The sequence below is a fragment of the Taeniopygia guttata genome, chromosome Z (genome assembly GCF_048771995.1).
Source record: "Taeniopygia guttata chromosome Z, bTaeGut7.mat, whole genome shotgun sequence".
Lineage (NCBI taxonomy): Eukaryota > Metazoa > Chordata > Aves > Passeriformes > Estrildidae > Taeniopygia > Taeniopygia guttata.
This window is the reverse complement of record NC_133063.1, coordinates 32,620,158-32,646,736: the sequence shown is the minus strand read 5'-3', so window position 1 is coordinate 32,646,736 and position 26,579 is coordinate 32,620,158. Positions and strand designations below refer to the sequence as shown.

At 40.7% G+C, this 26,579-nt stretch overlaps 1 protein-coding gene across 7 annotated transcripts in view; it reads right to left on the bottom strand.

Moving 5' to 3' along the window:
* The window catches only part of PALM2AKAP2 (PALM2 and AKAP2 fusion), a 272,907-nt gene that overhangs the window by 212,515 nt on the left and 33,813 nt on the right, over nt 1-26,579 (bottom strand). For 5 of the 7 annotated variants that reach the window (XM_030257287.4, XM_030257288.4, XM_030257291.4 and 2 more), the window contains exons 1-2: nt 8,374-8,529; nt 8,090-8,170 (exon numbers count right to left, since the gene is read on the bottom strand). Coding sequence is in view for 2 of the 7 variants with exons in the window: in XM_030257290.4 (XP_030113150.4) it covers nt 8,090-8,170 (81 nt within the window). In the remaining 5 variants the exon portion in view is untranslated. Of the gene's footprint in view, nt 1-8,089; nt 8,171-8,373; nt 8,530-26,579 lie in introns of those variants that run through there. The other 2 variants (XM_030257290.4, NM_001204209.1) reach the window with 1 other exon arrangement.

The following is a 26,579-nucleotide window of genomic DNA, read 5'->3' as shown; positions in this document are numbered from 1 at the left end:
TCAGTTTCACTGACCGAGATCACAGGTATGGCCTAATACAAGGTAAGTGTTTCTAACGTTTGTTAAAGACTTTAGATGACATGGCGATGAAACGCAAGATTACAATTAAGTCAAACACAGCTTCTTTTCTACATTTATTTCCTAAACATCCGGTCTATCAGAAAGTTCTGCTTGAAGTAACCGGAAGATACCCCTTCTGAAGAGTTGTATTTTATGTTGGAGAGTTAGGGTTTATTTTTCTGTGTCTCTCTTTAGGAACTCTGTGTAAAATTTCAGACTTTTTCATTGCAGGATGATAATGATGGTTCTGTTCAATTGTTTAATATTTCACTTGTGGCAAGGTTAAGCACCATAATGAGAATAAACTATAAACAAGTGCCAGTGGCTGCAGCAGAGGTGAGGGGAGGGATGAGGAGACTTGGCTGCCCTAGCAAGCAGGCGCCCTCAGGGACACAGCTTGCAAAAGGGGATGATACAATGAGGTCCCACATGACCCAACTTGGGAGCAAGTGTCCTGGTGGTGTGTCATAGGATTCTGTCCTGTCAAGAATCCAAGCATATTGGGATGAAGATTTGCATGGGACAAACGTGCTCCTGTTGGCACATAAATTGCTTTTTAACTCCATGAGAACATATCTGATTCCCAGGGAATTTTGGAGCTAGAATAAAAAACACTGGCAAACTAGCTGAAGTTTCTGGCCTTCATGTGGTTGGGCTGAAGACTGAATAAGACACCCTCTTAAAGATACACACGTGAAAAGAAGGACCACAGTTTTGCCTCCTGGTGCCAGAAATTTAGGTATGCTTTGGTTTTCCCTGTGGATACTCACTCCATGTTTACAAAGGAAGTAAAGTGTAGCTGTGAGAGAAGTAAAAATCACTAAAAAGATAAACCTTTTTAGAATAGCTAACCATCTGAGATTTCAAAAATTTTCAAACCTCTCCCCTCAAAACAAATAAGTTTTGCAAATTATCATTTCTACAGAGCCACAGTTGTTTTTCATTATTATCTCCCAAAATAATATTTTTCCTCTATATTTAGTATCTCCTTGCCTTCAGTTTATTACTCCTTCACACATATACACATCAGTCAAAAGAGGCAAAATGAAAAGTTATGTTTCAGACACTCCTTTCTTTTCTAGTCTTAAAATTTCTTATACTCATTATTTTAAAAAGATAGATTCACGTGATGTAAATTTGTTTTTGAACATGTTTCAGGTCATCAGGAGGGGCTGAGGTTGCAGAGAGCTACATCAACATAGGCTGGCTAAAACCAAATCTGCTGGAGTAGCCATGAGGTGCTCAAAGGACCTTGCTATAGCTTGAAACCTGACTGTTAATTTCAATGCATTTCAAGGAAGTCCTGCCTGTATGGTATGTTTATTTACATGATCATCTCAGGAGAACTCTGCCCCAGTTCGAAGCACAACTCACACATAATATTTCTCCTAAATAAAAGCATAACTCATAGAGGGATCATACCAGAATAATTACATCAGTGTTTCAATGGCATGCAAGCAGATAAGGAACATGAGTTAAAGGACTAAAGCTCTCATCTCTCTGTGGTAAACAATTTGTGTAGCTGGCCTGGATAAATGATTCTATTTTTTAAAATTCTATTTTCTTATTACTGAAAGATTTTGAATGGGGATAGTTACTTAGTTTTATGATCTGGAAGAGAGCCTCTTGATTCTCAGTTTAAATCCTGGTGGGAGACAAACTTCTCAGGATAAGGTGGACATCAGCCCAAAGGTGCTAGTACACAGAATGGGACAAAAAGGGGCCTGTGTGCCCTGTGCTCTCAAATTGGAAATTTCTCTCCGAATTAGTTCTTAACCTCTCCAAGTCCCAGAAGTGATGATGAGGCTTTTTACAGACAGTTAAAAATGAATTTATGCTCACAAGCCCTGTTCTTCATGGGGGACTTAAATAACCCCTACACCTTTTGGAGGGACAACAGCAGGGCATAACCAATCCAGGAGGTTCCTGGAATGCACTGATGATCACTTCCTTCTTCAAGTGATAGAGGAGTCAAGGAGAATAGCTGGTGCGCTGGATCTTCTGCTTGCCAGCAAGGAGGGGCTGGTGGGAGATGTGAAGCTCAATGGCAGCTTGGACTGCAAGGACCATGAAATGGAGTTTCAGATCCTTAGGGCAGCAAGGAAGGTGCACAGAAAGCTCACTACCCTGGACTTCAGGAGAGCAGACTTTGGCGTCCTCAGGGATCTGCTTGGTTGAGTACCATAGAATAAAACCCTGCAGGGAAGATGTGCCCAGAAAAGCTGGTTGGTATTCAAGGATCACCTTCTCCAAGCTCAGGAGTGATTATCCCTATGAGGAGGAAGTTTGTCAAATATACCGAGAGGTCTGTGTGGATGAACAGGGATCTCCTGGACAAAGTAAAACATGAAAAGAAAGCCTGTGGAGGGTGAAAGCAAGGACAAGTGAAAGCAATTCCTCAAGGTGAGTAATACAAAGGGATTGTTCAAGCAGGCAGGGATCAAGTCAGGAAAGCTAAAGCCCTGATGGGCTTAAATACGGGCAGAGATATCAGAAGCGACAAAAAAAGCTTGTAGAGATATATTGGTGATAAACGCAAGATTAGGGAAAATATTCAGTCTCTCCAGAAAGAAAAAGGAAACCTGGTTACTTAGGACATGAAGAAGGCTAAAGTACTTGATGATTATTTTGCCTCAGCCTTCACCAGCAAGTGCTCCAAACAGACTGCCTGAGATGCAGAAGGCAAAGGCAGGGTCTGGGAGAATGTAGAACTACTCTCTGTAGTAGAACATCAAGTTCAAGACCATCTAAGGAATCTGAAGATGCACAAGTCCACGGGACCCAATGAGAGAGCTGGTTGAAGAGGGGGCTAAGTTGTTATTAATTTTACTTGAGAAATTATGGAAGACTGGTAGTTGCCAGTGACTGGAAAAGTGGGAAGATATCCTCTGCCTTTTAAAAGGAAAAAAAAGAAGGCCTGTACAATGACAGGCCAATCAGTCCCATCTACCTCAGTGCCTGGCAAGATCATGGAACAGGATCCTTCTGGAAATTATGCGAAGCCACATAAAAAATAAGATGATTTGTGACAGCTAACATGGCCTCATTAAGGGCAAATCATACCTGACAGATTTGGTGGCCTTCTATGATGAAGCCATAAATCATTGGTGGATAAGGGAAGAGCAACAGATGTCATCATCCTGGGCTTGTGCAAGGCATTTAACACTGCTCTATATGACATCCTTATCTCTGAACTAGGTTTTGGAGAATATTGCACTGACTGTGTAGGGAATGGAGACTGTATGACACCATCAAACATTTTTTGTGTGCTTGGCTGAGATGCCATTTGGTTTAAGGATTAATTTACTTGAAAATCATAAAGGGTTTCACTATAAAGAAATAACAAAGTTCCTTCATTTGCAAAAGTTATCTTTTTTTTTCCCACAATGTTGTACATATATTGAGAAAGAGACAGACATATCTATTTATATTTTCCAACAGCAATTCTTTTAAGAATAGATTAAATTTGGGACAGTGATATAACTGGAACTATAAAATTAAAATTTATTTATAGATAAGATAGTTTCAGCTAAAATCATACCCTAACAAAATCTCTATAAGAATGTGAAAAGGCTTTCCTTTTCTTGAGAGTAAAGATGTAATTATGCTTTAGATTTTGCTCCTGAACTGCAGTCCTTTAGAATCAGATGTTAAAAGAAAGAGGTCCCTAATATTTATACCACTCCATAACTAATATAACGGTGGAAAATGGATTTATTGTAATTGTAATACTTAAAGTAAAAGCATAGTAGTTTCTTTATTCAATGAGGAGGTTTTGTTTATTCTGTTTATTTTATTACCCTTGGCCACCAAACAGAGCTACATTGAACAATAACAGAAATTCTTTTCAAATAACCACAGAAGCAGTCAGATTTCGGAAGAAATATTGCTATTCTGGAGTTTATTCAAAATAGTAAATCTCTTTTAAAACAGGTCTGCCCAATTGCTGCCTATCTGGACAAGTTCTTAAAACAATGAATTGTTGCTTGTAGGTTGTATTCCCCAGTACAACTAATCAATCACAATAAATCTCAGTCTTTCTCCAGAAACCAAATAATTTTGATGGATACTGCACAAAGTATGTTTGATGTAAGGTGAATTTTGACCACTTCTCCAATTTTAAATGATAGAAGCTGGTAACACCTCCAGTTCCCATGGACAAGGATGCCCCTTTCGTAGGCGTATGGCCAAGAGCTGCTGAGGCATGATGTTTAAACTCTATCTATCATTAAAAAATTACAACAAAATTACAAATCTCTCTGTCAGTCTTGTGTTATATGGAAGAAAAAATATTATTTTAATATTTCAATATTTTAATATTTCAATATTTTATTATTTTAATATTTTTATTAGTTTCATATTTTCATATATTCATATATTCATATTTTCATATTTTCATATTTTCATATTTTCACATTTTCGTATTTTCATATTTTCATATTTTCATATTTTCATATTTAGGACTGGAATGAAGTTAGGGGAGCTGTTGTAAATTGACTCTTATTAGAGCAAAAGAGCATGTTCAACTTCAAAAAATGGGGCTTCAAAGCATCTTTATACCTGTTCCAACACGTAGGTCCTTTCCAATGAAGGCATCTGATTGTAATGTAGTCAAATACACCTCCTGCCTTCAAAAGAGAGCCCCAACGTCCCTGAGATGCTACACAAAGAATCTGTCCCCACCAATGTCCTTACTTTGCAGTGATTCATAGAAGAGAGGATATGGTTTCACTGTCAGCAAAAGGGAATTCAGCTTTTAGAGCCTATATCTCCCTAGAGTCTCTCCTGCTTCAGATTTTCACATTTGAAAGGTTTCACTTGATTAACTCTGAATCTCACATAGACCATTAATAGCTGAGCTACACCTTTGTTCGGATGTCCTCAGCACTGGCCTCATACTCAGGAGCCTTTGTAAAATGTGTTGCCTAGCCCTTGTTTACATTCAATGCCGACTTTCACTAGATCTCGTGTTTGCAGGGTTGCTCTGCCTAAAGCAGTGGGACAGCACCTGCTGCTGCCTTATTTTCAGCCAGATGTGTGAAAAGGGAAAAAATGAATGAACTGGTAGTAAAGTAATTTTTTTCAGGGGTCTAATTGGCATCAGCAACTTGAAAACTGCAGGTAATCAGCACAAACATTTGCAATAAATTATTTCTATTAGATATTTTTCCAATGTGAATAAAATTTTCTGAAATTAACAGAAACCCTGTAGCTTCCAGAACCTTTATTAGGTAACCAAACATGCTATTTTACACAGTGCATTTTAAAAAGAAAATTACTCTGACATTGCACAAAAATGAAGCAAATCCATTGAATACTGGCATGAATGTCTTTGTGTGAATTCAAGCTGTTATGCTTGTGGGATCAGCCCAGATACTGCAGACACAGGATTAACCCAGATTTCATTTTCAAAGGTTTCTTCACAGCAGATTTTAATGAACACTGATATGAAATCCTTACACTCTATATGGACATCAACAGCCTCACAGCATTTTGAGTAAATGCAAGGGCTTCCCAGGAAAGTCTGGTCTTTTAACCTGGATGTATGCCTTGCACAGAATTAGATAAAATCCACATAATTCAGGATATGAATCATGTTCTACTTAGCACTCCAAGGGAAAATAGATGCACTTATTTTGGTCTGGTGTGTCAGACTGGGGAGCCATATCAGACTGAGGGACTCTATTCATATCAGACTTGGAGCCCCTGACTTGGAGAGGCTGAGGACAAGCAAGATGAGGTGAGGGAAAGCACTAGGGAGGTGGCAGGGGGATGCACATTTTTGCAAATGAGCAAATCAAACTGGCAGGAGAAATAAAATGTTGGTCAGCACTTCACTAAGCAACCAGAACACTGAATGATGTATGAAACAAAAATGCACTTTTCTTCATCCGTCTCCAAAGAGAAACAGAAACAGTACCAGCCACTGCCTCTATCTTCATTTTTAAACATGTTTATTATTTTAATTTTAGGAAGATTCTAGCAGCAATGGGGATGAAATATGCAACCTCACTTAGACCTCTGCTATCACCTCATTCAGGTCGCCCAGCACACAGTTGCATGGTGGTACAGGCAGCTCATAGAGCAGCAGTCACCATGACCACTCCTATAAAAGCAGCACAGTTTTCCTCTGGTGACAAGTGATGACAGAGGTAGTGAAGATTTTATCATATCCTGATGCTCACCCTCGCACACAGCATTACAGACCTTAAATCTGGCTGTGATTTTAGCTGAAAAAGCTGCCATTTTAAATGTCTCTGCCATTAAATTTCTGTGCCCTGATCTCCCATTAATTTCCTGCATGATTACTGCTCTTACTCCAGCCTGTGGGTTAAAAAACAAAAGAACACAGCTATTTTTCATGTGTGCTCTGAAAAAATCCATGCAGCAAAACTGAACCTCCTCTAGTGGTAATCAACATAGCATAGCCAGTCTACACCAGCTGAGGGGCTGATCCCACTGCACCACCTTAAGGGGTTTTACTTTTCCTATGGATGATGATAAAACATAGCAACAGCTATATCAAAGTAAAACAGATGAAGCAGAAAATTGACAGAACAACCTATCCAAAAGGCTCTACTTAAAAGAATTTCATGAAGAATCATAATGCAGTTAGCTTGGAAACAGTAAACATACTAAAAGGAGTCATCAGCGTGGTAGCAAAAAGGAAATAAACAAGCATCATGAAGGTGCTGGAACAGTACCTTACTGCTTCGCTGCAGCACCTATAGTTATCAAAAGAAATACTCCCCTGCCTGTACTCAATGGAAGCCTGAACAAAATGGCAATTTCTGTTGCCCCACATAAATGCAATTACTGGATTGCATTTGACTGGAAACACCAATGTTTGACATCCACAGATTGGTCGTAAACTTGATTGGGGCATTTGTGTAGGCTGATATCAATTACTTGGACTTAACTGCATTGTGTTTACTAGGAAAAGAGGAATAATTTGCAGAACATGACTGCAGGGTCTTGGAGAGGCAGGAGAAAGATCCTGCCTATAGCATAACTTGCATTGTGGTCTACAAGTGCGTGGGTGCACAGAGATATTCTGCACATCATCACCTGATGCAGGTGCACTGTTCAAACACACACACACACACACACACAAACACACACACACACACTTATTCCGCAAGCAACCTAAATATCTTCATTTTAAAAATACAGCTCAGCTCACTTGCTGTGAGGATAAACTGTCCAGTTCTAATAATCTTTCTCAGATATTTTAATCACTGAAATTCCTCAGGCTCCCCAGCTGAATTAATATAGCAAGATCTGACCCCCAAATTCTCATCAGCTACAAAAAGATCACATTTATGTTTTTGTTCTTATCTTTGCTATGCACAAATATGCTCCTGACAGGAGGAATAAGCAACAGAAACAGCAAGGATGGCTTTCAAATGATGCTATCTGCAGCTGTCATGGAGACCAACAGGGACTGGGATTGCTCGGCACCCTGTTAAATATCAAGGCGCTTCTCCATGTAGGCACACACATATGCATCAACACCTTCCCTGCATGTACATACATGCCCATTTTATTATGCCATGCACACTTAATAACTTCATTCTACAACAAAATCTTTACACACATACACAGATGCATGCTAACTAACACTCCTGCAATGCACACACACAAAACCTAATGACAGCACCAGAGAAATCCAATGCAGCTCTGCAGGCAGAAAGTGCAGGCTGAAGCCATGCAGTGCACACCCATGCCACAGCGATTGGTGTCTCATCATTATGTATAATAAATAACAGCATTTAATAATAACAGCACTGCTCTGCTTCCTGCACTCACACCCTCCTGCTCCATGCTCCTAAACCATTTAAATATGGTCCTGTGCATGAAACACATGGAATGAAAAGCAGGCAGGACATGATCACTGCAAGAGATAGGCTCCGGCAGTGAAAGCTGCTTCATGTCAGAGTGGGCTTTTCCCAGCTTTCAGATGTGTGATCTGCATGTCTAATAATGAACAGATTTAGTCAATCCATCATTTCTGGCATCAGTCCCTTACCTTGAAATGCTGCAGCTGAAGTATCTGGTCCTCAAGCTGTTGTCTCTTGCCTTCTATTTCTGTCTGCCTTTTCCTTTTCTCCTTGGAAAAATAATTTTGAGAGAAAGAGAGAGAGAGAGAGAGAGAGGGGGAGAGATGGGGGAAGAGAGAGAGAGAGAGAGAGAGAGAGAGAGAGAGAGAGAGAGAGATCTTGTCAGAGAAATGGAAGCTTTAAGGGTAGCAGATTCGTAACAGCATGTAAGCAGTCAAACACATCTGTACAGATGTCACCAGTCCCATTTCACCTGCTCCTCTGCCTGCTGGTATGCAAACAGCACTGTCCTGGGAAGATGCCAGCCCCAGACTGGCTGGTTACTTGCCAGTAGGAGAAATTCTCCTCGGTTGCTCCCAGCAGCCGGAGCAGCAACAGTGCACAGTCCCAGAGGAGGGGAGAAAACAGGCATAACAGTTGAGAGAGAAGTTAAAGGGACAAAGATGTGATTTTGCATTTGAGATGCTGGCACCAAACCCATGGATAGTGTGGTGCCGTCGTGTGACGGCAAGGTGTCACAAAAGCAGGGAGAAAGAGAGCAGACTGCAGACCTCTTTTTCCTCCAGCAGGGTTGGTGGTAAGGTTTTCCCTGGGCTCAATGCGGGGAAGATGTTTCAGCGAGATTGCATAGGATTTACATACAAAGTAAATGGGATTGGTAACTTCCAGTTATCTGTGTTTAACATTCAAGTCACCAGCATATGTCAGCAGCTGGCCCTTACCAGGTCCCTGAAGCTGGAGTGACCAAGTGGTGCCAAGGACAGCACAGTCCTTTCCACAGCTGAGTTGTTACAACCCCGTTCATTGATGCTCGCCTGTGCCCAGGCTGCTCCCTTCAGCAGGCAGCAGACTCTCTCAGGTGTTTCAAGAGGAGAATGACCTGCTTTTCCCCCTACAACACCTTCCTCTTAAGCAGGTAAACTGTTTGCCTTTGTCAGCCTTCTGCACCTTCTTGGGAGCATTTCTCCTCATCCATCCATCCATCCATCCATCCATCCATCCATCCATCCATCCATCCATCCATCCATCCATCCATCCATCCCCATCCTGGACCAGGTTCCCTCTCATTTTAGATTTTGTAGCCAAGACAGAAATACTGAGTAATAAATGAAGGCAGTCAGCCTCTGTTTTTACTGGAACAATGGTTTTTATTTTGTATCTGCAAAACTTTTTTTTTTTCTTTTATTTTTTCTGCTATTTAAATATTTCAGTAGCTGTAAGGTTGGGTTTGAAGATATTTGGGGATTCTTTACATCCACAAAATAGTTTTTCTTACCTATTTCTAGGTGCCTTACTGATGCTTTGGGAATTCTCTGCTTTCCAAGGATTTCAAACTTTCATGCCTCGTCCTTAAGAGTATATGATAAGATTCTGCCTATGCAGAATTAATCATCAAACAATTTGGGTGGAAGATATTGCATTTACAGTTTACAAGGAAGATCGGGAAATTAAAAAAAAATATTAGTTAATGTCAAGCTCACTAAAAACAAAACAAAACATGGAGGTAGAAAACTGCTTGAACCACTTCTGCTGAAGAGCTAGATGTCAGAAAAAAAAATTGTGATGGAAAGGCTGGAGTAGTGGACCTAGAAGAAGCAAAGTAGCTAAATGTTGCATATGTCAAGCAGTTCTGTAATGTTTTGCACACTCTTATGTGCTGATTATTCATGTATATCTACATTTACACACAGTCCCCATTATCTGCAATATGTAAGACTACTGCTGAACAAATATATCCTCAGAGAATAGAATCCTAGAATCACTGAATGGTCTGGGTTGGAAGGGACCTATAAGACCATCTTGTTCCAACAAACCTGCCAAGGGCAAGGTCACCTTTCACCAGAACAGGTTGTTCAGGGCCCCATTCAGCCTGACCTTGAACATTCCCAAGGCATCCAAAACTTTCAGGCAACCTGTTCTAGTACCTCACCACCCCCACAGTAAAGAATTTCTTCCTAGCATCTAATCTAAAGCTACTTTCTTTCAGTTTGAAGCCATTCCCCCTTGTCCTGTCTCTACATGCTCTTGTCAAAAGTCTCTCTCTGTGTTTCTTGTAGAGTCGCTTCAGGTACCCTACAATCAGGTTACCCCTTCTCTTTTTCGAGCTGAGCAATCCCAAATCTCTCAGTCTTTTCCTAGGAGAGGTACTCCATTTCTCTAATCATCCTGTTGGCCCTCCTCCTGTTCCAACAGGTCTGCTGAAGTTGTTATGGAGTAAGAAAATCTAAATTTCCAGTAACTAAAATGTCACAAACAGTGCGTATCTTGATGTCTCACTGGTCTCTGCACACAGAAGTTTTCATTTACGCACATACAGGCATACAGAATTTGTGTGCATCTTTAAAAATCCTTCTGATATAGAACTATGATCTGTGCATCATCACTCCTATCCTCCAATGTGCATTAGCCCTTTCCATTCTTGAAAGGGTATTATATGATTACAGGGTTAAACCCCCAATATTATTCAGGGACATCTCTTGCCTTTGTTTTGCATTTGTGATACTAACAGTATACATGGAGTCTGTATACAAACCAGAATTGTTTTTTGTCCTGTCTTCAAATAGCTGGTCAGACATGGACCAGAATAAAGTAGTTCTAAAAGCTGTTCCAGTTAATGGCTTAATATTCTTAGAATAAGAATAATTCTGCCCGTTTGTGTCAAGCTGGCCAGGTGAAAAAATATTGGATTTCATATATATGTACGCATTAACATTCTACATTTGACACTCCATAGGCCAACATAAGGGATATACATTTTCACAGATTGATAAGTGCATCAACATATATATACACATATGTTTATATATGTTTGTATGCACACACACACACATACACACACACATATATACATATATATATATATACACAAACATGTATATATGCATATATTCTACCATCCCCAAAAACCCTGTCACTAAAACACGTAATAGAAACCACCACAATATATCCTTTGACTGGTTGTGTCATGCTGTATAATGGATACGACAAGAAAGCCTTATAAAAGATCCTTTTCTTTTTGAGAAAGAGAAAGCACTTAAGTGTATTTTCTCTGTAGGCAACAATACAGCAGGCACTCAAATACTTGAACTACTTACTAACTAGTGGATTTCTGTGGAGTTAAATTGGAATATTGCTCACGTTTCCATTTCACTGGCATTCAGGCAGCCTAAGTGTGTATGCCTTTACCATCAGATTTTGTACAACCTATGGCTGAGGAAAATGATAACAAAAGTACTCTTTTTCTTTTTTTTTCTTAAAGACCGTGCGAATCAGCTATGAGGACATTATGCCTTCAGGTCACTATATCACATTCCATTTAGGTTTATCCTAGTCACAATGACTTCACATGTTTGTACTGGAAACAGAATAAACTTAATTCACTGAGTCAGAAGTGGGTAAGGGAGTAACTAGAAGAGCTTGGAAGTTATGGAAATGCTTTGTTTTTCATATATTGTACAGGAAGTATATATTGAACCTGCTAAATGTTGGGGCTATATGCGTACCTGATTTATGTAAGCAGGTTTTGGAACAGTAGAAGACTGGGCTGGACGACAAAAATCCTACCAAAACCATCGTGTCAAGGTTTTTAGACATCATGCCATCCTCCACTTAAACAGTCCTCTAATTCAGTACTTTACTGAAAACACGGGATTTGAAGCACATGCTCAACTTGAGCATTTGTTAAGGCACTTTTTACGTGTAAGCCAATAAATCTTCCTCATTACTTTGTTAATCTACTTCTTTCCAAGTATTCCTGCTAAACAACAAATTTCTAAGGGTCCTGGCACCAAGAAAATAAAGTGCTTGCTTTAAACAAAAAAGTTTACTCCTAGAACTAGTTTTATTGTGATTGTGGCATGTCTACAGGAAAACTTTTTTGTCTTTCTAAGACTTTTTTGTCTACCTATCTGTGCTGCTTTTGTAAGAATACAGATAAACACAGATAGTTACCCTTCCAAAATAGTAGAGGAGTTCCATTTGGGAGGTAGTCTCAGGGCACTGTGAATATTTGAGATATTAATGAGCAAAGCAGGATTTAACCTTTGCATCTCTCCCTTCAACAAATTACAAGGAAAATGGGAAAGTTAAAATAATTTTTTTTTCCACTCAGTTCTACAGGATGGAAAAAGAACATAGATCAAACAGGAAGGTTACTCATGTTGTGGGAAAATGAGATTTGTATTCAGGCATTCATACGTGGATGTACAACATGTTAGCCATAAATTTATTTGCAAGAAACTAGATTTGGAAAGGATGAAATTCTTAGCACTAAAGTTGGTCAGTGCCATCTTCTTACTGCTAATAACAAAATATATCACATACTCAGTAAAAACCTCTTGGAAGACCAAGAGGCATTGGGAGGATCAAATATAGGTCTGTAAAATCATGGAAATAGCCAGTGGGCATCTCTGCTCACTCTGTTTTCCACAGGAAGGAAAAAAAGAGCCATTGGGTGAAATGGGATGGGGCAAGTTTGAAGCCAATGCAATGGTCTGCTGTGGAAATCCATGCCTCAGGATGCTGTGGGTTCTAGAATGAGATGGATGTCCCAGGGGAGCCAGGGGACAGTCAAAGAGAAGGAATATTGTGGGGACAGTTACTACAGAAGCTGAAATACATCTGGTTCAGGAAGCCCCTGAACCACATATGATTTTAAGGTCTTCTGCTAAGTTTTTGTATGCTTTTGTATTTCTTGTATTGTTAATTCTTAACAACTACTGACTTTTTTGTCTGAGTAGTGTGTTACATTGATCAAAACAACCTGGAGTTTAGTATCACACTTTTCAACCTGTTCCAGTCAAAACAACTCCAGCAACCACAAACCACTGCCATCAATTACAAAAAACTCAAACCCAAAGCAAGTATAACTTGAAGAAAACAAGTTATACCAAAACTAATCCCTGTGATACTGTAGTCAGAGAATTTTTCCATTACAAAATAATTTTTGTTCTTGTTTAGAAATCTGCCTGCAGAGTGTGGGAAGTGATACAGAGATTACTCAGCTCATCAAGCCATAACTGTCTGTGGAGAAACATACACCTCTACCAATCCTTGGGCAGCAAAGAGCTGGTAAAGTCCTTTGATCTACTTGCACTGGCAGAATCATCTGATTTCTTTGCTTTAAAGCCAGCTCAGACCTGTGGAGAAAGTACACCATGAAGCAGCACAGAAGCTAAGCGCTATTTGATTGACCTCACTGTGAAAATACATGCCTAAAATTGATGTCAGGCTAAGGCTCATGGTACAAGTATCCAAAATAACATGCTGGGATAAAAGCAAACATCCCAAACTCAACAGAAAATCCAACATAGGTTATGTGAACCTTGAGTAGAAGGGTGGCACATCACTGGAGGGGCTACCATCAGTAGTGTCACAGCTTTCCCATTAAAATCGTCCTGCATGCCAAGCAAGTGTCCAGCTTGACACAGAGGCTGTGACAATGCAAACGTTGTGACAGTGTTTGCCTGTTGGAACAATGCAAAATAAACACACCTAAAAATGGCACAGCTGGAGGAGAACTATAGTCTGCTTCAAAGCAAGGAAAACAGTTACAAAAAACTGTCATCAAAGAATTACATTATTTCTTCAGCAAGTGACCATTTTCTCTACTCTACCTGGTTGGTATATATTATTCCCCCTGTATTTAAAACTCAGATATGTTTAGGGCAGGAAGTGAAGAAAAAAAAAAAAATCCAAGAAAAAGAGCTCCTGATCTCTCATTTTTCTCTTGACATTTCAGAGACCAAACTTTTGGCAGAACACTCTGGGTTCTGTAAAAAATTTCAATCCACACTTCTCATAATCCCAAATATCCAGGCCTCAGGGAAACTGAAACTTTCACAGAGTGGTTGCTTAAATGACAATTTTCACTGTGGTGACTACATGTCTCTCATACGTGAAATCAAATCTGTATATTTGTTTCCTCTCTTGCTGTTTGGAGCAATGTTCACAGAAAAGAAAATATTGAGAGAGACAGGCTGCTTTTCTCTCTTTTTCTCTTCGGTTTGTCCGTTCCACCCCCCCCCCCCTCTTCATTTATGTCAGGTCACCTCTTTATTTTCCTCTTGTGTCTGAAAGCAGGAAACTCTCCTGAGATCAGACATTCCTAGCAGTTGCAATGATGCAGCCCAGTATTGGCAGCACTTTGCAGACTCCAGCTCTGAACGTTATCTGCTGTTGTGAACAGCAGGCAGCACAAATCACAGCACCAGAACGGGCAGGATGCAGAACTGAAGCAGTGACACCCTTACATCAGAATAAACACACCTCTAAGGACAGTGGCAAGATGTCTGCTCCTTTTGGATCATCAATGTCCACTTTCATTACTTGCTGACAATTGTCTTGCATGACTATTCTTGGTGAAAATCCTGTTGTTTTGGGTAGCCATGCAGACTCTCTAATTGCAAGCTCGGCACTTGTCTGGTCTCCTGTTTTGAGCACTGGGAAAAAAATATGTTGTTTCCGATTACGGGAAATTACTCTTCCTGCAGCTCCTCTCTTACCATGCACCAAGCACAGCCAAGCCTATGTTTCTCTTGAGATCCATTTTTTTCTGTGCAATTACACCATCAACAAGGCATAAATCTATGCTACTGGCTTTACTCCCTTAGGCATTTTCCTGCAAGACCCTCTCTGCCTCAGTTCCTTGAAATCCCATGGCTACCTCCCTAAGTTTTGTTTCACTCGCAACATGAGCAAGGGACAACTTCCCTGCACATGAATACTGGAATACAGCTTCTGAACTTAAGACAACTGCACTCTCTGCTTCTATGTAGCATCTAAGAGACTGACAACCTTCTTCACTCACAGTTCTCCTGTGCAGAAGGCTTATTTCGGAAAACACAGAGTCATTATTTCAAGTGTCCTAGGCATCTAAGACCTTGGTAGCCCACCTTACTGGACCTCCTTGATACCTAATAGAAGCAAGTTGTATGTTGGAAAGTTCTATATGGGATGCAGGGATAAGCAAGAGTACAGCCTGCTGCTGCAATGATTTCCGTTATCTTCCACATACCCACATAATTTATGATAAAGCTGTGTCCATTTCCATTTCCAAGCAAGAAGCAGATGGGTTATTGAGGAATACACAACCGGAGTTCCCAACTGCACAGTTGCAGCAGATAAATGCCTGAGGGGAGCAAGTGAAATCTACTTAAAAGGAGATAAGGGCTGGGTTTAGCTGCCTTCCTCATGCCTGCTCTTTCCACGGTTGTATACACAGCAGGAAGCAAAGCTGAGACTGGACACAAGGTGAACAATTCACGATCAGCTATGCCCTCCACCTCCTCTCTTGTGAAACTGGTATAAGATGGAGATTATTGTCACAGGGGTTGATTCCCATTACCCAGACAGCTTGCCACAGCAAGCACGAAATGACTTGGCATGTTTGTATTGGAAACAGAATGAATTTAATTCACTGAGTCAGAAGTGGGTAAGGGAGTAACTAGAAGAGCCTGTAAGTTATGGAAATGCTTTGTTTTTCATACATTGAACAGGAAGTATATATTGAACTTGCTAAAGGTAAGGCACAATTACTTGCAATAAGGTGATCCTCAAAGTGAAGAAATAACGTGTTGTCAGGTGGGAATACACTGGCTTTCACTGCAACTTTGCATCTCTTTTCCCTACTAGTGAGGGTCAGAGAAGTTACTTGCTTATGCACAACGCAAGGGTGGTTTGAGAGAGGTAAAGAGACACGGGTCCCAGAAACCATCCTAAATGCTGTCCCAGTAAAGGAACAAATATTTCTGGTCTGCATCCTCCTTTATTGATGATTTTTGTCACCTGCATGCAGAATAACAGTTTTTGTAAAATATATTTTGTCTGTTTCATCTAAGAGTTAGGCTGCTCTTGCACTATGTCAAAGGATGGGGCTGTCCTGTGCTGACTTGCTAAAGCATATAGAATAGCTCTGCTTCCACATGTGCATTGCCCTCAACACAGCGTATGAGCAGGAGACCTGAAATAATCAACTGGTATGTTTGGGATATCAGAGGAGGAGTTTGTAAACCTGTAACACTTACTGCGGCTCAGGGCTTCTGAATGATGAACATTTCCTGACCGCCACAAACCCACTGCCAATGTAATAGCTGAGATCATCCAAGTCAATACTGTCCAGGAGAAGAGATCATCAAGTCCTGTGGGCTTGTAATTATAGTTCTCTGGTCACTGAAGGCAACCACTATGATGCACACAGACAAATGACTGCTTAATTAAAATCATCATGCATCTCAAACAACAAATAAAAGGATAGCACTGCTCCCAGAACAACAGCCCTTACCAAAAACTGATGAACCCAGGAAGGAATTTCCTTTTCAAAAATTCCCTCATTAGCAATTTTGAAAGGGGACGTAATGGAAAAATGTCTCATTGAGAGGATGAAGTAAAGTTATTTGAGGACAAAACATCATTCCTCTGGTATCCCATAGGGAAATCCCCAATTTGATGGAGCAGTAATACCCATTTTCATGCAACTCAGATATTATGTGCAAATCTTCCTTTCACTGAATGCTACTGGGTCAGTAGAAGCAGCTTCAGTCTAATGCAATCCATGATCATTTTTAACTGGGCCACAACCACAATGAATCCTTGAAGTAAGAAAAGTTTTAGTGAAATTCCCTTCTTTCTTCCCATTTCTGAAGTGAACATGGGCTGACACCCACAGATGCTGCTTCCCTTCAGTTGCTGACAGGAAAAAAAAAGTCTCACTTTCTTATGCATTTACAATTTGATTGTGAGTATCAGGCTCTTTAATGGCTGCTGAGAGGTGACCAGGGTCATTTGGGGTCTGAGGATCTTTTCTTTGAGATGCAACAATGAAGCAAACAGTTACCATATAAATCTCAGATTCCCACCCTCTATTAATTTCACTTCAGCATATCTTCCAGAACATTGAAGTTTTTACAGTAACCCTGAAAATGGGTAAGAGCTCAGGGTCACCTGAGTACAGAAGCAACCTTCTCTGCAACACCAATTATTTCTGCAAAGTGTTCAAAAAACTGTATAGAGCCTGTTAATGTAAACCATGAAAATATTTATCCATTATTCTACGTAATCCTTAATAGAAGTTATAAATGACAGGCAACTGCACTTCACCACCTAGTGCCTACTACAGCTAACCTCCAAGATGATATGTATAGCTTTCTAGCACTGACCTTGCTCTACTGCAGCCTGAGCTAGATGAAAAATTCTGTCTTCATCTAGCAAATTGCCTTTCTTCCTAAAAATAAGGTGAATTTTCTAGATTATGTCACACAGAAGAAATTCAGAAACTTCTATTTTCTCTAGACAACCAGCAAAATTCTTAAATAAGCTACATTTTAATAAAGTTTTTTTTTCTCTGTATTTTTATTAAAAATATATTTTGGATAAGGAATTCTCATTCAAAAAAGTATACACTAGGGAGTTTCTTTAGCCCAAGTAGACTACTTGTAGAAAATCAGTTCATTAACTTTCCCTACTCTCATGTTGATACTAACTGGCTTTGGTTTAAATCCATGCCATTCAATGTCTTTCACTGTCTGCTGCTGAAAAAAAGAAAGCCAATGACCACAGCTTCAAATAAAAGTCTCTTGTTTACCCTCATGCCCCATACATTCCTTAAATACCTCTTTATACTGCCAACGAGGCTGTTGTAAAGCCTCACTGTAAAGGTGGAAACACCTCTGATCACAGCTGAATGTGCAGAGAAACACCTATGCAAGGTTTATCTAGAAATGAAAAATAAATCACAAAGATTTTAAGGCATCCAAGCTGAAGCTATGACTTCTAATGCTGGTTTCCCCATAAGCAAATGTCTGGTGAGGATCTCCATGCATTATTTTTCACTTGGTAAGAACTTAGATTAGAATTACCAAGACCAGGATTTCAGCAGAATTTGTTTTCCCTCTTTATATATTTTAATTGTGGATATGAGAGGCATGTTCACCTCAAGATATATAAAACTTCCCCAAGACATAGCATATGAAGTGGGAAGAGGAAATTGGATTTTCTGCAATGGAAAGAGAATGAACTGGTCTGGCTGGATAGTATAGAGCAATGGCCAGGATCCACAGGGCTACCAGTGCCAATTCTGGTACTTGAATCATATCCAGCTTTTTGCTTGGTTTTTTCAAAGCACTGGTAGAAAAGACCCAAATGAAAGAATTAATACATAGAGCTGGGTTTTGTCTTGTAGTCCTTATATTCTGGCTGGATTGGAAAATTGTTTCAGAGTCTCAATGCCTCACATCAAAATATTCTTACTGAGGCTTCTTCTGTGTGGCAGCTTGCATGCTGGTCCCGAGGCTTTCATCACTGACCTATGTGGCATCCCACCCCATCTCCTCATGTCACAGGTCTATGCTTGGCAGTTGTACTGTGCAGGGATCCTCTGCTGCTGAAAAAGCACTTCTTATTTGTGAGATAAAATTATTAGCTCAAACCCCTTTCTTTAAGCTTTTGTCCAATCCAGGTCGTTAGCTAAGGGAACTTAGATTGTTTGATGCTCAGAGATCTGCTAACATACATGGCATTTGTTGGTGTCATAACTACTTTGAGTCCTAACTTCTACATTCAGGAGAAATGTAATTCTACATTCATGCCTGGTTTTACACAGAAAGGAAAGAGGGAGAGAACCTTCCTTATGAACACAGTGTGATGCAATTCAAAGTCTGAGACTCGTCACCTTTTGTCTGCCAGTACCCTTCCCATCACCTGGTGATGCTAATGAGAAAACACATCAGTTCACAAACCAACATTCTGGCTAAGTTTTCCTTTCTTCCTGAAGCAGCTGTGGAGGGTCGGGTTCCTCTTGCTTTTTGACCAGCTCTGGAGACCTTATACATTTGCACCTTGTGCAGACCCACACAGGTCTGAGAAGGCACGTGTGTCCCTCTTCACTTAGGGGGTAACTCCATGGCTGTCACAGAGACTGGTGGAGCTGATGGACATGCCATTTCTGCCTCCTTTCCAGCCAGTCAGGGGAGTCACATTACTCCAATAGACAACACAGAGACACCATTGACCATAAATGAAGAACTCGATCATGACTGGGAGAGTAGATACATGCATGTGCTTGGTAGAAAAGCATGCTGTGATCCAAGTATGCTAAAAATCCTACCCAGCCTAGACCTTGGCATCTTGCCTTTGTAACACATAAAAGAACTGGCTTCATCTCCAGCCAAATTACTTCTGGAAAGCTTATTTAATCTGACAGGTGTAAGATCACATGCCTCAACAATGAACCTTAAGCAGTATGTGGGAGGAATTACTGCTATGTCATTCCTTTAGGTCAGGCATCTCAATGTGAATAGGAACAGCTGGGACATTACACTACTTATTGCCTAACAAATTCATCTGCTGGCCTTCTCTCTTCACCATCAAACGCAAAGACCACCCTGATCCTGGCAATACAAAGAGACCTCCAATGCAGCTTTTCATCACCATCTGGTCACATCAAGTAAGGAGGAGCTGGTAAGCACACAAAACCTGTGACAAGTGCCTGCCTGCTCTCCAGGAGCAGATTAGCTGGAGATCCTCAAGGATCAAGGTAGGATGCTCATGACTGCAGGCCACTGGCAGGCTGAAGAGGAGTACACAGTGTCAGTCTGCTGCACTGATGGGGGAGACCCTCGGCACAGCAACAGAAAAACACAGCCTGGATCTCACTGCCTTGATGCTTGGCTCCAGAACCCAAATCCAGGTAGAGAGGGCAAATTTTTGGTGTGCCATCAAGGTTTATCCCCTTCAGAAAACTGCCTGCATTTTCCTGTGATTTGGATCTCTGCTGTGAAGTGTATCTGGGAATTCACAGCCCCAAGGTCATCTCAGTGACCCACATGCCCTGCTGTGTAGTTTGCGGAGGTTTGTATGTCCAGATACTCATGGTTTGTGGAGATCTGAAACAGCAATGCCTGTATAATTTAGAGGAATTTCACACTTACCTGACACACACACCTGACAGGTTTATAAAACTGTAAACCAATTGAACAGCTTATTAAATAGCAATGAGTGTACCAAAAAACCCAAAACCAAACCATGCAGCTAACAGAAGAAGCTTCAGGGATGTGCGTTGATTCCTGCCTCTTCCTGCCTGCCTCCTCCAGTCAGAGTAATGTGGCTTCTTCTACTGAATGACATCCACAAGATGTCATGCAGGTCCTGCTTAACTACTCCTGTGCAACTCCTCTGTCTTTATCAGGGTGTTCTGCAGACCCCTGCATAAAGGAGACCTTACTATTCTATAACATTAGATTTTGAAACCGTTCCTTCTCCTTCTTCCATGGAGCATTTCTGTCAGTTTTGCTTTTCTGTTAACTTGGAAATGCATCTCTGCAGCAAGTTCTTCTATGAAGCTAGAGGAAGGAGAAGATGCAACTGCAGGTACATCCCTTCCCAAAAGTTATATTCCTTCTTCCTTCTACCATTCCTCCATCCAGACATAGTAGAACATATAATTTTGCACACATGAACGTCCTTAAGGAAGGTCAGATTATTCTTCCTTGAGGAAGGTCAGATCCTTCTCTGCGGCTGCCTCAGAAGGCTTAGCACACTTCCTTAAAGCTTTGTCTCTTTAAAATGGGTAGCCTAGTCACCTCCAGGGATTCAGACAACAAAGTCAGTGAATAGTCATCATCTGCTGTAGTCTTCAACACATGGCTGTGCAAATCACTGTAGGTGTCCCTGTTGAAGGATCTTACTTAATTCAGGTCTATGTGAAATGTATGTTTCTCTTTACTCAGTAACTGGATTAAGGTGAAAAATAGAGCAAGTTGTTATAGTTTGTAAACTCTGATTTCCTGCAGGAGCTTGTAGGAAAAAAGCTTGTCTCAATTTCCAAGCTGGCTGCACCATGATAGAAGCCATGACAGCTTTCAGCAGAGCAGCGGGTTCCAAGGAGTGTACACCTCCACCTTGGCCTGTAGACTCTCTTCTACCTGGAAGGCACCAGAAGTGAGATCTCTGACCTTTTATATGGAAAGGCCTTAAGAAAAGTACTCAAAAGGCAAAAGATGCTTAAGTACATTGGCCGAAAGTGATGCAATGCACCACTTAAATTGAAGCACCTGCCTCTCATGCCACAGTGTACTGCTACATTGTGAGAATTCAGCGGAATATTTGCTCCATGCTTGCATTAAACTATATCAACAACCATTCTCTATACTCACTCCATAATACATCTGGAAGTAAAAAGCTTTCTTGTTCTATAAATTATGATTAATGGGTTCTGCCCTTCCTGACCAGACTGCTTCATGGTTTCTGAGGTGATGCTGCCTTTGCCCTAGCAGAAATAACATAACAGCTTATGAACAGAGACATGTAACTTCTGGATATGGTACTGGCAAAGGTGGTCAGAGATTCTGTATTTCATTGACTGAGTGATTATAGTGTCTCATTTTTTGCCTAGAAGTAAAGGGAAAAGGAGAGAGACCAAGAGACAACAGCTCCCCACCTGGCTTGTGAAGGAATTTTCCAGAGGAAGGTGAAAACTAAACCTCCTATTTTTATTTGTTTCAAACCAAGCTAAAATTAGCTTTTTAAGCCCTTCTTCACTTTTTAAAGAGAACAACTCGCTCTCCATTCAACTACTAACATCTTCCACACAAATCTGTTTTCACCTTAATGGTTGTTCTGCTGCCTGAAAAACTGGACCACCGCAGAGCCCAGATGGGATACAATTACAGGCTTGGGTATGATGCAGCACGCAACTGAATCACTTGTCTTTGCAGGGACCTGCAGTAGAGCATGTAAATCTAACACCCAAGGTCCAATAAGACATATACAAGACCTTTCCAGGGATGGCAGGAGAGTCTACAAGGAGTGCTTGAAATTTATTTCCTGGTACACAAGAGATGTTGAGAAATCCCTCTCCTCTGTGTATTAGCACTTATGTGATATATAATCAGTTACCCCTCACTACAAAGAAATTCAAGAGAATTTTATCATGGCCTGAATGTTAGTGGACCAGTCATCCTGCAGAGACAGTAGCTGCAGAGTTCTATACAAAATCCATTTCTCATAGCTCAAGTCAGCACTACATTTGGCTGCAAGTCTCCAACAGGAAGGGACCAAATAGTTCAAATGAAGAAAGGACTTGGAAGCCTCAGTAAAGTCTGGTCAGAAAGACATTTTAGTTTTTGCTCACAGCTTGGCAAACAGGATTTGGCTCCAGAAAAATATTAAAATATTCGCTTTTTGTAAGATCATTTAACAAGAGAAGCATCTCCATCCTTGACCACTCCTGATGATCACTACTGTTTGTTTGGTGGTCTCTCTTAATCTCTCAGTCCATGGCAAGGCAACACAACCCACTGTATATTGACTGAGCTTCCAACTGGTCTGCCACCAGAGACAGGAAACTTTATTTAGACTGCAAGCTCTTTGTGGCAAATACAGTCCCTCTGTTTTGTAATTGCACAAAATCTAACAGAAAGAGGTACTAATATCTGCCTGGGATTGTTATGTTATGACAGAAACAGTCTCACAGACAGATGTAAGCATCATGTACAAGAATTCTGTGCAAACGATATAGATTTCCAAATCCTGAGTCTGGATATATTGAAAACTTGCATTTTGTGAATTTTTGTATCTCAGATCCTCTGACAGGCAACTTGCACAGATGCAGTGTCATGCTCCTCCAGGCAGGAACAAATGGAACTTACCTCAACTTTGCCTCCTGTCACTTTTCACTATGTAAGTACAAGCACACTGGAAGCTCAAGGAAGAGCACATAATGCTTGTCATTAAGCACAAACTGTATTCAACTGTTCTATAGATGAACACACAAATTCAGTATGCTTTGTAACTGTCAGGCATAAAGCTTCTTGGCAAGGACAAATGATTTTCCACAAAGGGCTACTCAGGATTTATAACTTATTCTAATGATTCAAGTTTGTTGGTTTGTTTTTTGTTTGGTTGTTTGGGTTTTTTTGTTTTTTGTTTTTTTCTCTGTTGAAAGACGTGAGTTTGACACACTACCAAGCTCTCAGTATAACTTCTAAAGAAAACTTTGAGAATATTATGACCAGGATTTTCAAATGGCTTCACCCATTACTTCTAATACGAACAGAATGAGGTCACTATATGCACATCCCTAGTTCATGCTCTTCCAGAGCATCAGAATAAACTTTACAGCCTACATCACTGATCTGTCAAGCATCTGTCTCCTGTACCACTGAAATAATCTCTAATCTACTTTTGACAAGGGCCAGCTTGCCTGCAAAATCACTGCTCTGGACAGCCCCTAGAAATAACAGATTTTCCCCATCAGAGCAACCAAAATGTTAAAGATTACAAGCTGCAAGATTGGATACATACCACAAAGAAAAGAAGGCACAACACTAAGGTCTTACAGCAAGCTTGACACAGCATGCACAGTGCCACTACAATCAGATCACAGCAAGCCAGCTAGTAGTGACACTATTGAAGCTCCTGTCCCTGAAATGCTGAGTGTTCCTTAGGTAACCCTCCAGTCAAGCAAGGATGAATTGACAGAAATTTTCCAGCCTGTAGACAGATCACAGTGAATTCACAGCCAAGCAGGTTGCTCTGCGAAGTGAAAGATACAGCCTGAAGGGGAAGTGCTACTGATCAGTACGAGCCACTCTACCTGTGCTCTCCACAGTCTCCTGAAAATCAAATGTACAAAACTGCCTACTGCCAAGCAGAGATGGGAAGAGGGAGACCTGAGCCCTTTTTTGCTTAGCAGAGAGCCTACAAGAGCTTACAAGATGGACACCTGAAGGTCAGGATGCCATCCAGAGGGACCTTGATAAGCTCAAAAAGTGGGCCCATGAGAATCTCATGAGGTTTAACAACACCACATTGAAAGTGCTGCATATGGGTCCGGACATTCCCAGTATCAGTACAAGCTGGGGGATGAATGGATTGAGAGCAGCCCTGCTGGAAGACTGGGGGATGCTGGTGGCAGAGAGGCTGGACATGACCCAGCCATGAGCAGTCACAACCCAGAAAGCCAAAAGTGTCCTGGGCTGCATCCAAAGCAGCATAGCCAGCAGGAGAGGGAGGAGATTCTGCTCCACCTGAAACACTGCATCCAGCTTTGGGGTCCCAGCACAGGAAGGACGTGGACCTGTTAGACTGACTCCAGAGGACGCCACCAAGATGTTGAGAGGGATGGAGCACCTCTCTTATAGGAAAAAGCTGAGGCAACTGGGAATATTCACCTCAGAAAAGAGAAGGCTGCAGGGTGACTTAATTTCAGCCTATCTGTACCTTATGGAACTGTACAAGAAGCACTGAGAGCAACTTCTGACAAGAGCATGTAGAGACAGGACAAGTGGGAATGATTTCAAACCAAAAAAGAGTAGCTTTAGATTAGATGTTAGGAAGATAATCTTTACTGTGAGAGGCTGTCTTGAAGTTCTGGATGTCCCATCCCTGGGAGTGTCCAAGGTCAGGCTGGATGGGGCTCTGAGAAACCTGGTTTGGTGAAAAGTGCCCTGCCATGGTGGTTGGGATGAGATGGTCTTTAAGGTCACTTCCAAACTAAGTCATTCTATGACTCTTTGATTCGATGAGCATGACCGGGGGTAGGATGTGGTGGTAACAATCAGTAGCATTATAAGCTCTTTCATTATTCTAATGTCTGAAGTGGCAAACTCTAGTGGATTTCACTAGAGGATAAAATGTTTTGTCTGCAGATGGCTACATTTTCTGTGTCTGGGTTTGGTGGGAAGAAGAACACCCAATGTCTTGCCACTCTCCAAACAATCCAAACACAAACTACCTTCTATGTAGCTTTTGCTAGTGAAAACAAAACATAAATAATCGTATTCCACTTAATTATTGTGCTATATAGGCAAAATGCAATTTGTAATTTAGGCTTGTACTAAGTACGACCTGAAGGAAGAGTCTGAAGAGAAAAATATCTTTGAGTCTACTTTTGCCAGACATCATAGAAAGCATCGTAGTATCAAGAAGCTCCTTCTGGAGGTATTTCTACACAAAATCTGGTTTGTGGTTCTACAACTTTATATAAGCCTGCTCACCCTTATGGTGAGCAAAAGCGCTCAAAACCACCATTGATGAAGCACTTTTGTGGAAAGAAGGGAAAAACCACCAAATGCCAGAAAAAAAGGTACATGTCATAGAAGGAAGATTTTCAACCAAAGGCTAGAAAACCAGCAATTTTTCACCAGTTGCCCCCAGGCCCAAGATTTGCTCTGTTCTGTACTGTGGTAAGCATGAAAAAAAGCAAGACCTCTCCTTGTATATTTCTTTCTGCCAAAGCAATTCTACACAGCCACACAGGCTCTCTTACATGACCTCTTCCTCCAGAACTTGTTAGAAATTGCTGTCACGGCCCTTACTTATAAAGGAAAGGTACTTATTCATCATAACTCTGCAAAGCACATAGTAAGTCAGTCATTTGTCCCTAACAACTATGTAGAAGAGTAACAGGCAGCTGGAACACAACACAATCTTGTTTGCCACCCACAGAATTGCTCGCCATAATCTACTCCTTTTCTTCAGCAACTTCTACTTCAATGGCAGATAGGCAAGGGAGAATACAGAGGAATTGTTTTTCATAAATCACACCTTTGCTCCAGTCTTTCAGGCATGAATTACAGAAAATTTTTCTGGCATGGTAGCTGGTAGCATCAGCTCGAACCCATGTCCTTTCCCTGGAGCACGAATGTACCCCATAGCATAACTGGTCATTTAGTTCTAGATAATACCTTGCCAGGCTGCCATCACATTGAAGGCAAAGAAGTAAGAGATTAAGGGCTCTGTGCTTTTTTGCACAAGTTATTCTTGTATTGGGAAGTTGCAAATAGTGAGAAGAGCTGCTGAGGACCTTGCTGAAACCTTTTAATCATAGAGCAGCATGGCTGAAGGAAAATATCCTGAGCTATCAACACCACAGAGAATTTTAACTATGAAGGGGAATCGCTGGCTGCATTTGATCTCCTAAAATTTTTTTTTAAAAGAAAATTCTGATTCCTGGGGTCATGACTCCTTTTCTGGTCTGCCTTGGGAGCTGCACAATGCTAGGCTGTTTCTTGCATTATAAGGATGTATGTTAACAAATGTAATACATCAAGAAAAAAACCAAGCATCATTTCTTTTGAGTCCTTCCCCATATTATTATTTTTTAGAAACCAATGTAATTAAATAGGTTAGAGTAAATGATGATCCATAGAGTCTGGTTCCTGCTGTTGGTTTTTCAATTCTATTTTTTAACACTCTTCTGAGTACTGGAAATATGTTTTGATAAAGATACCATCTTCTAGGCAGGGATACAAATAGTGAATCAGTCTAGTCATATTAATGTTACAAGAATGACCACATACAAGCCAGTATGAGGCAAAGTTCTCTGCAATGCATGTTTTCTGTTTGTTATCAACAATTTCATCTGTTTGTGTGACACATTTAAGGGATCAGGCTAGACTCTTAGACCATGCATATCACACTTTAATTTTGTTGCCAAGGTTTATGCCTCAAGTATGTACTTTG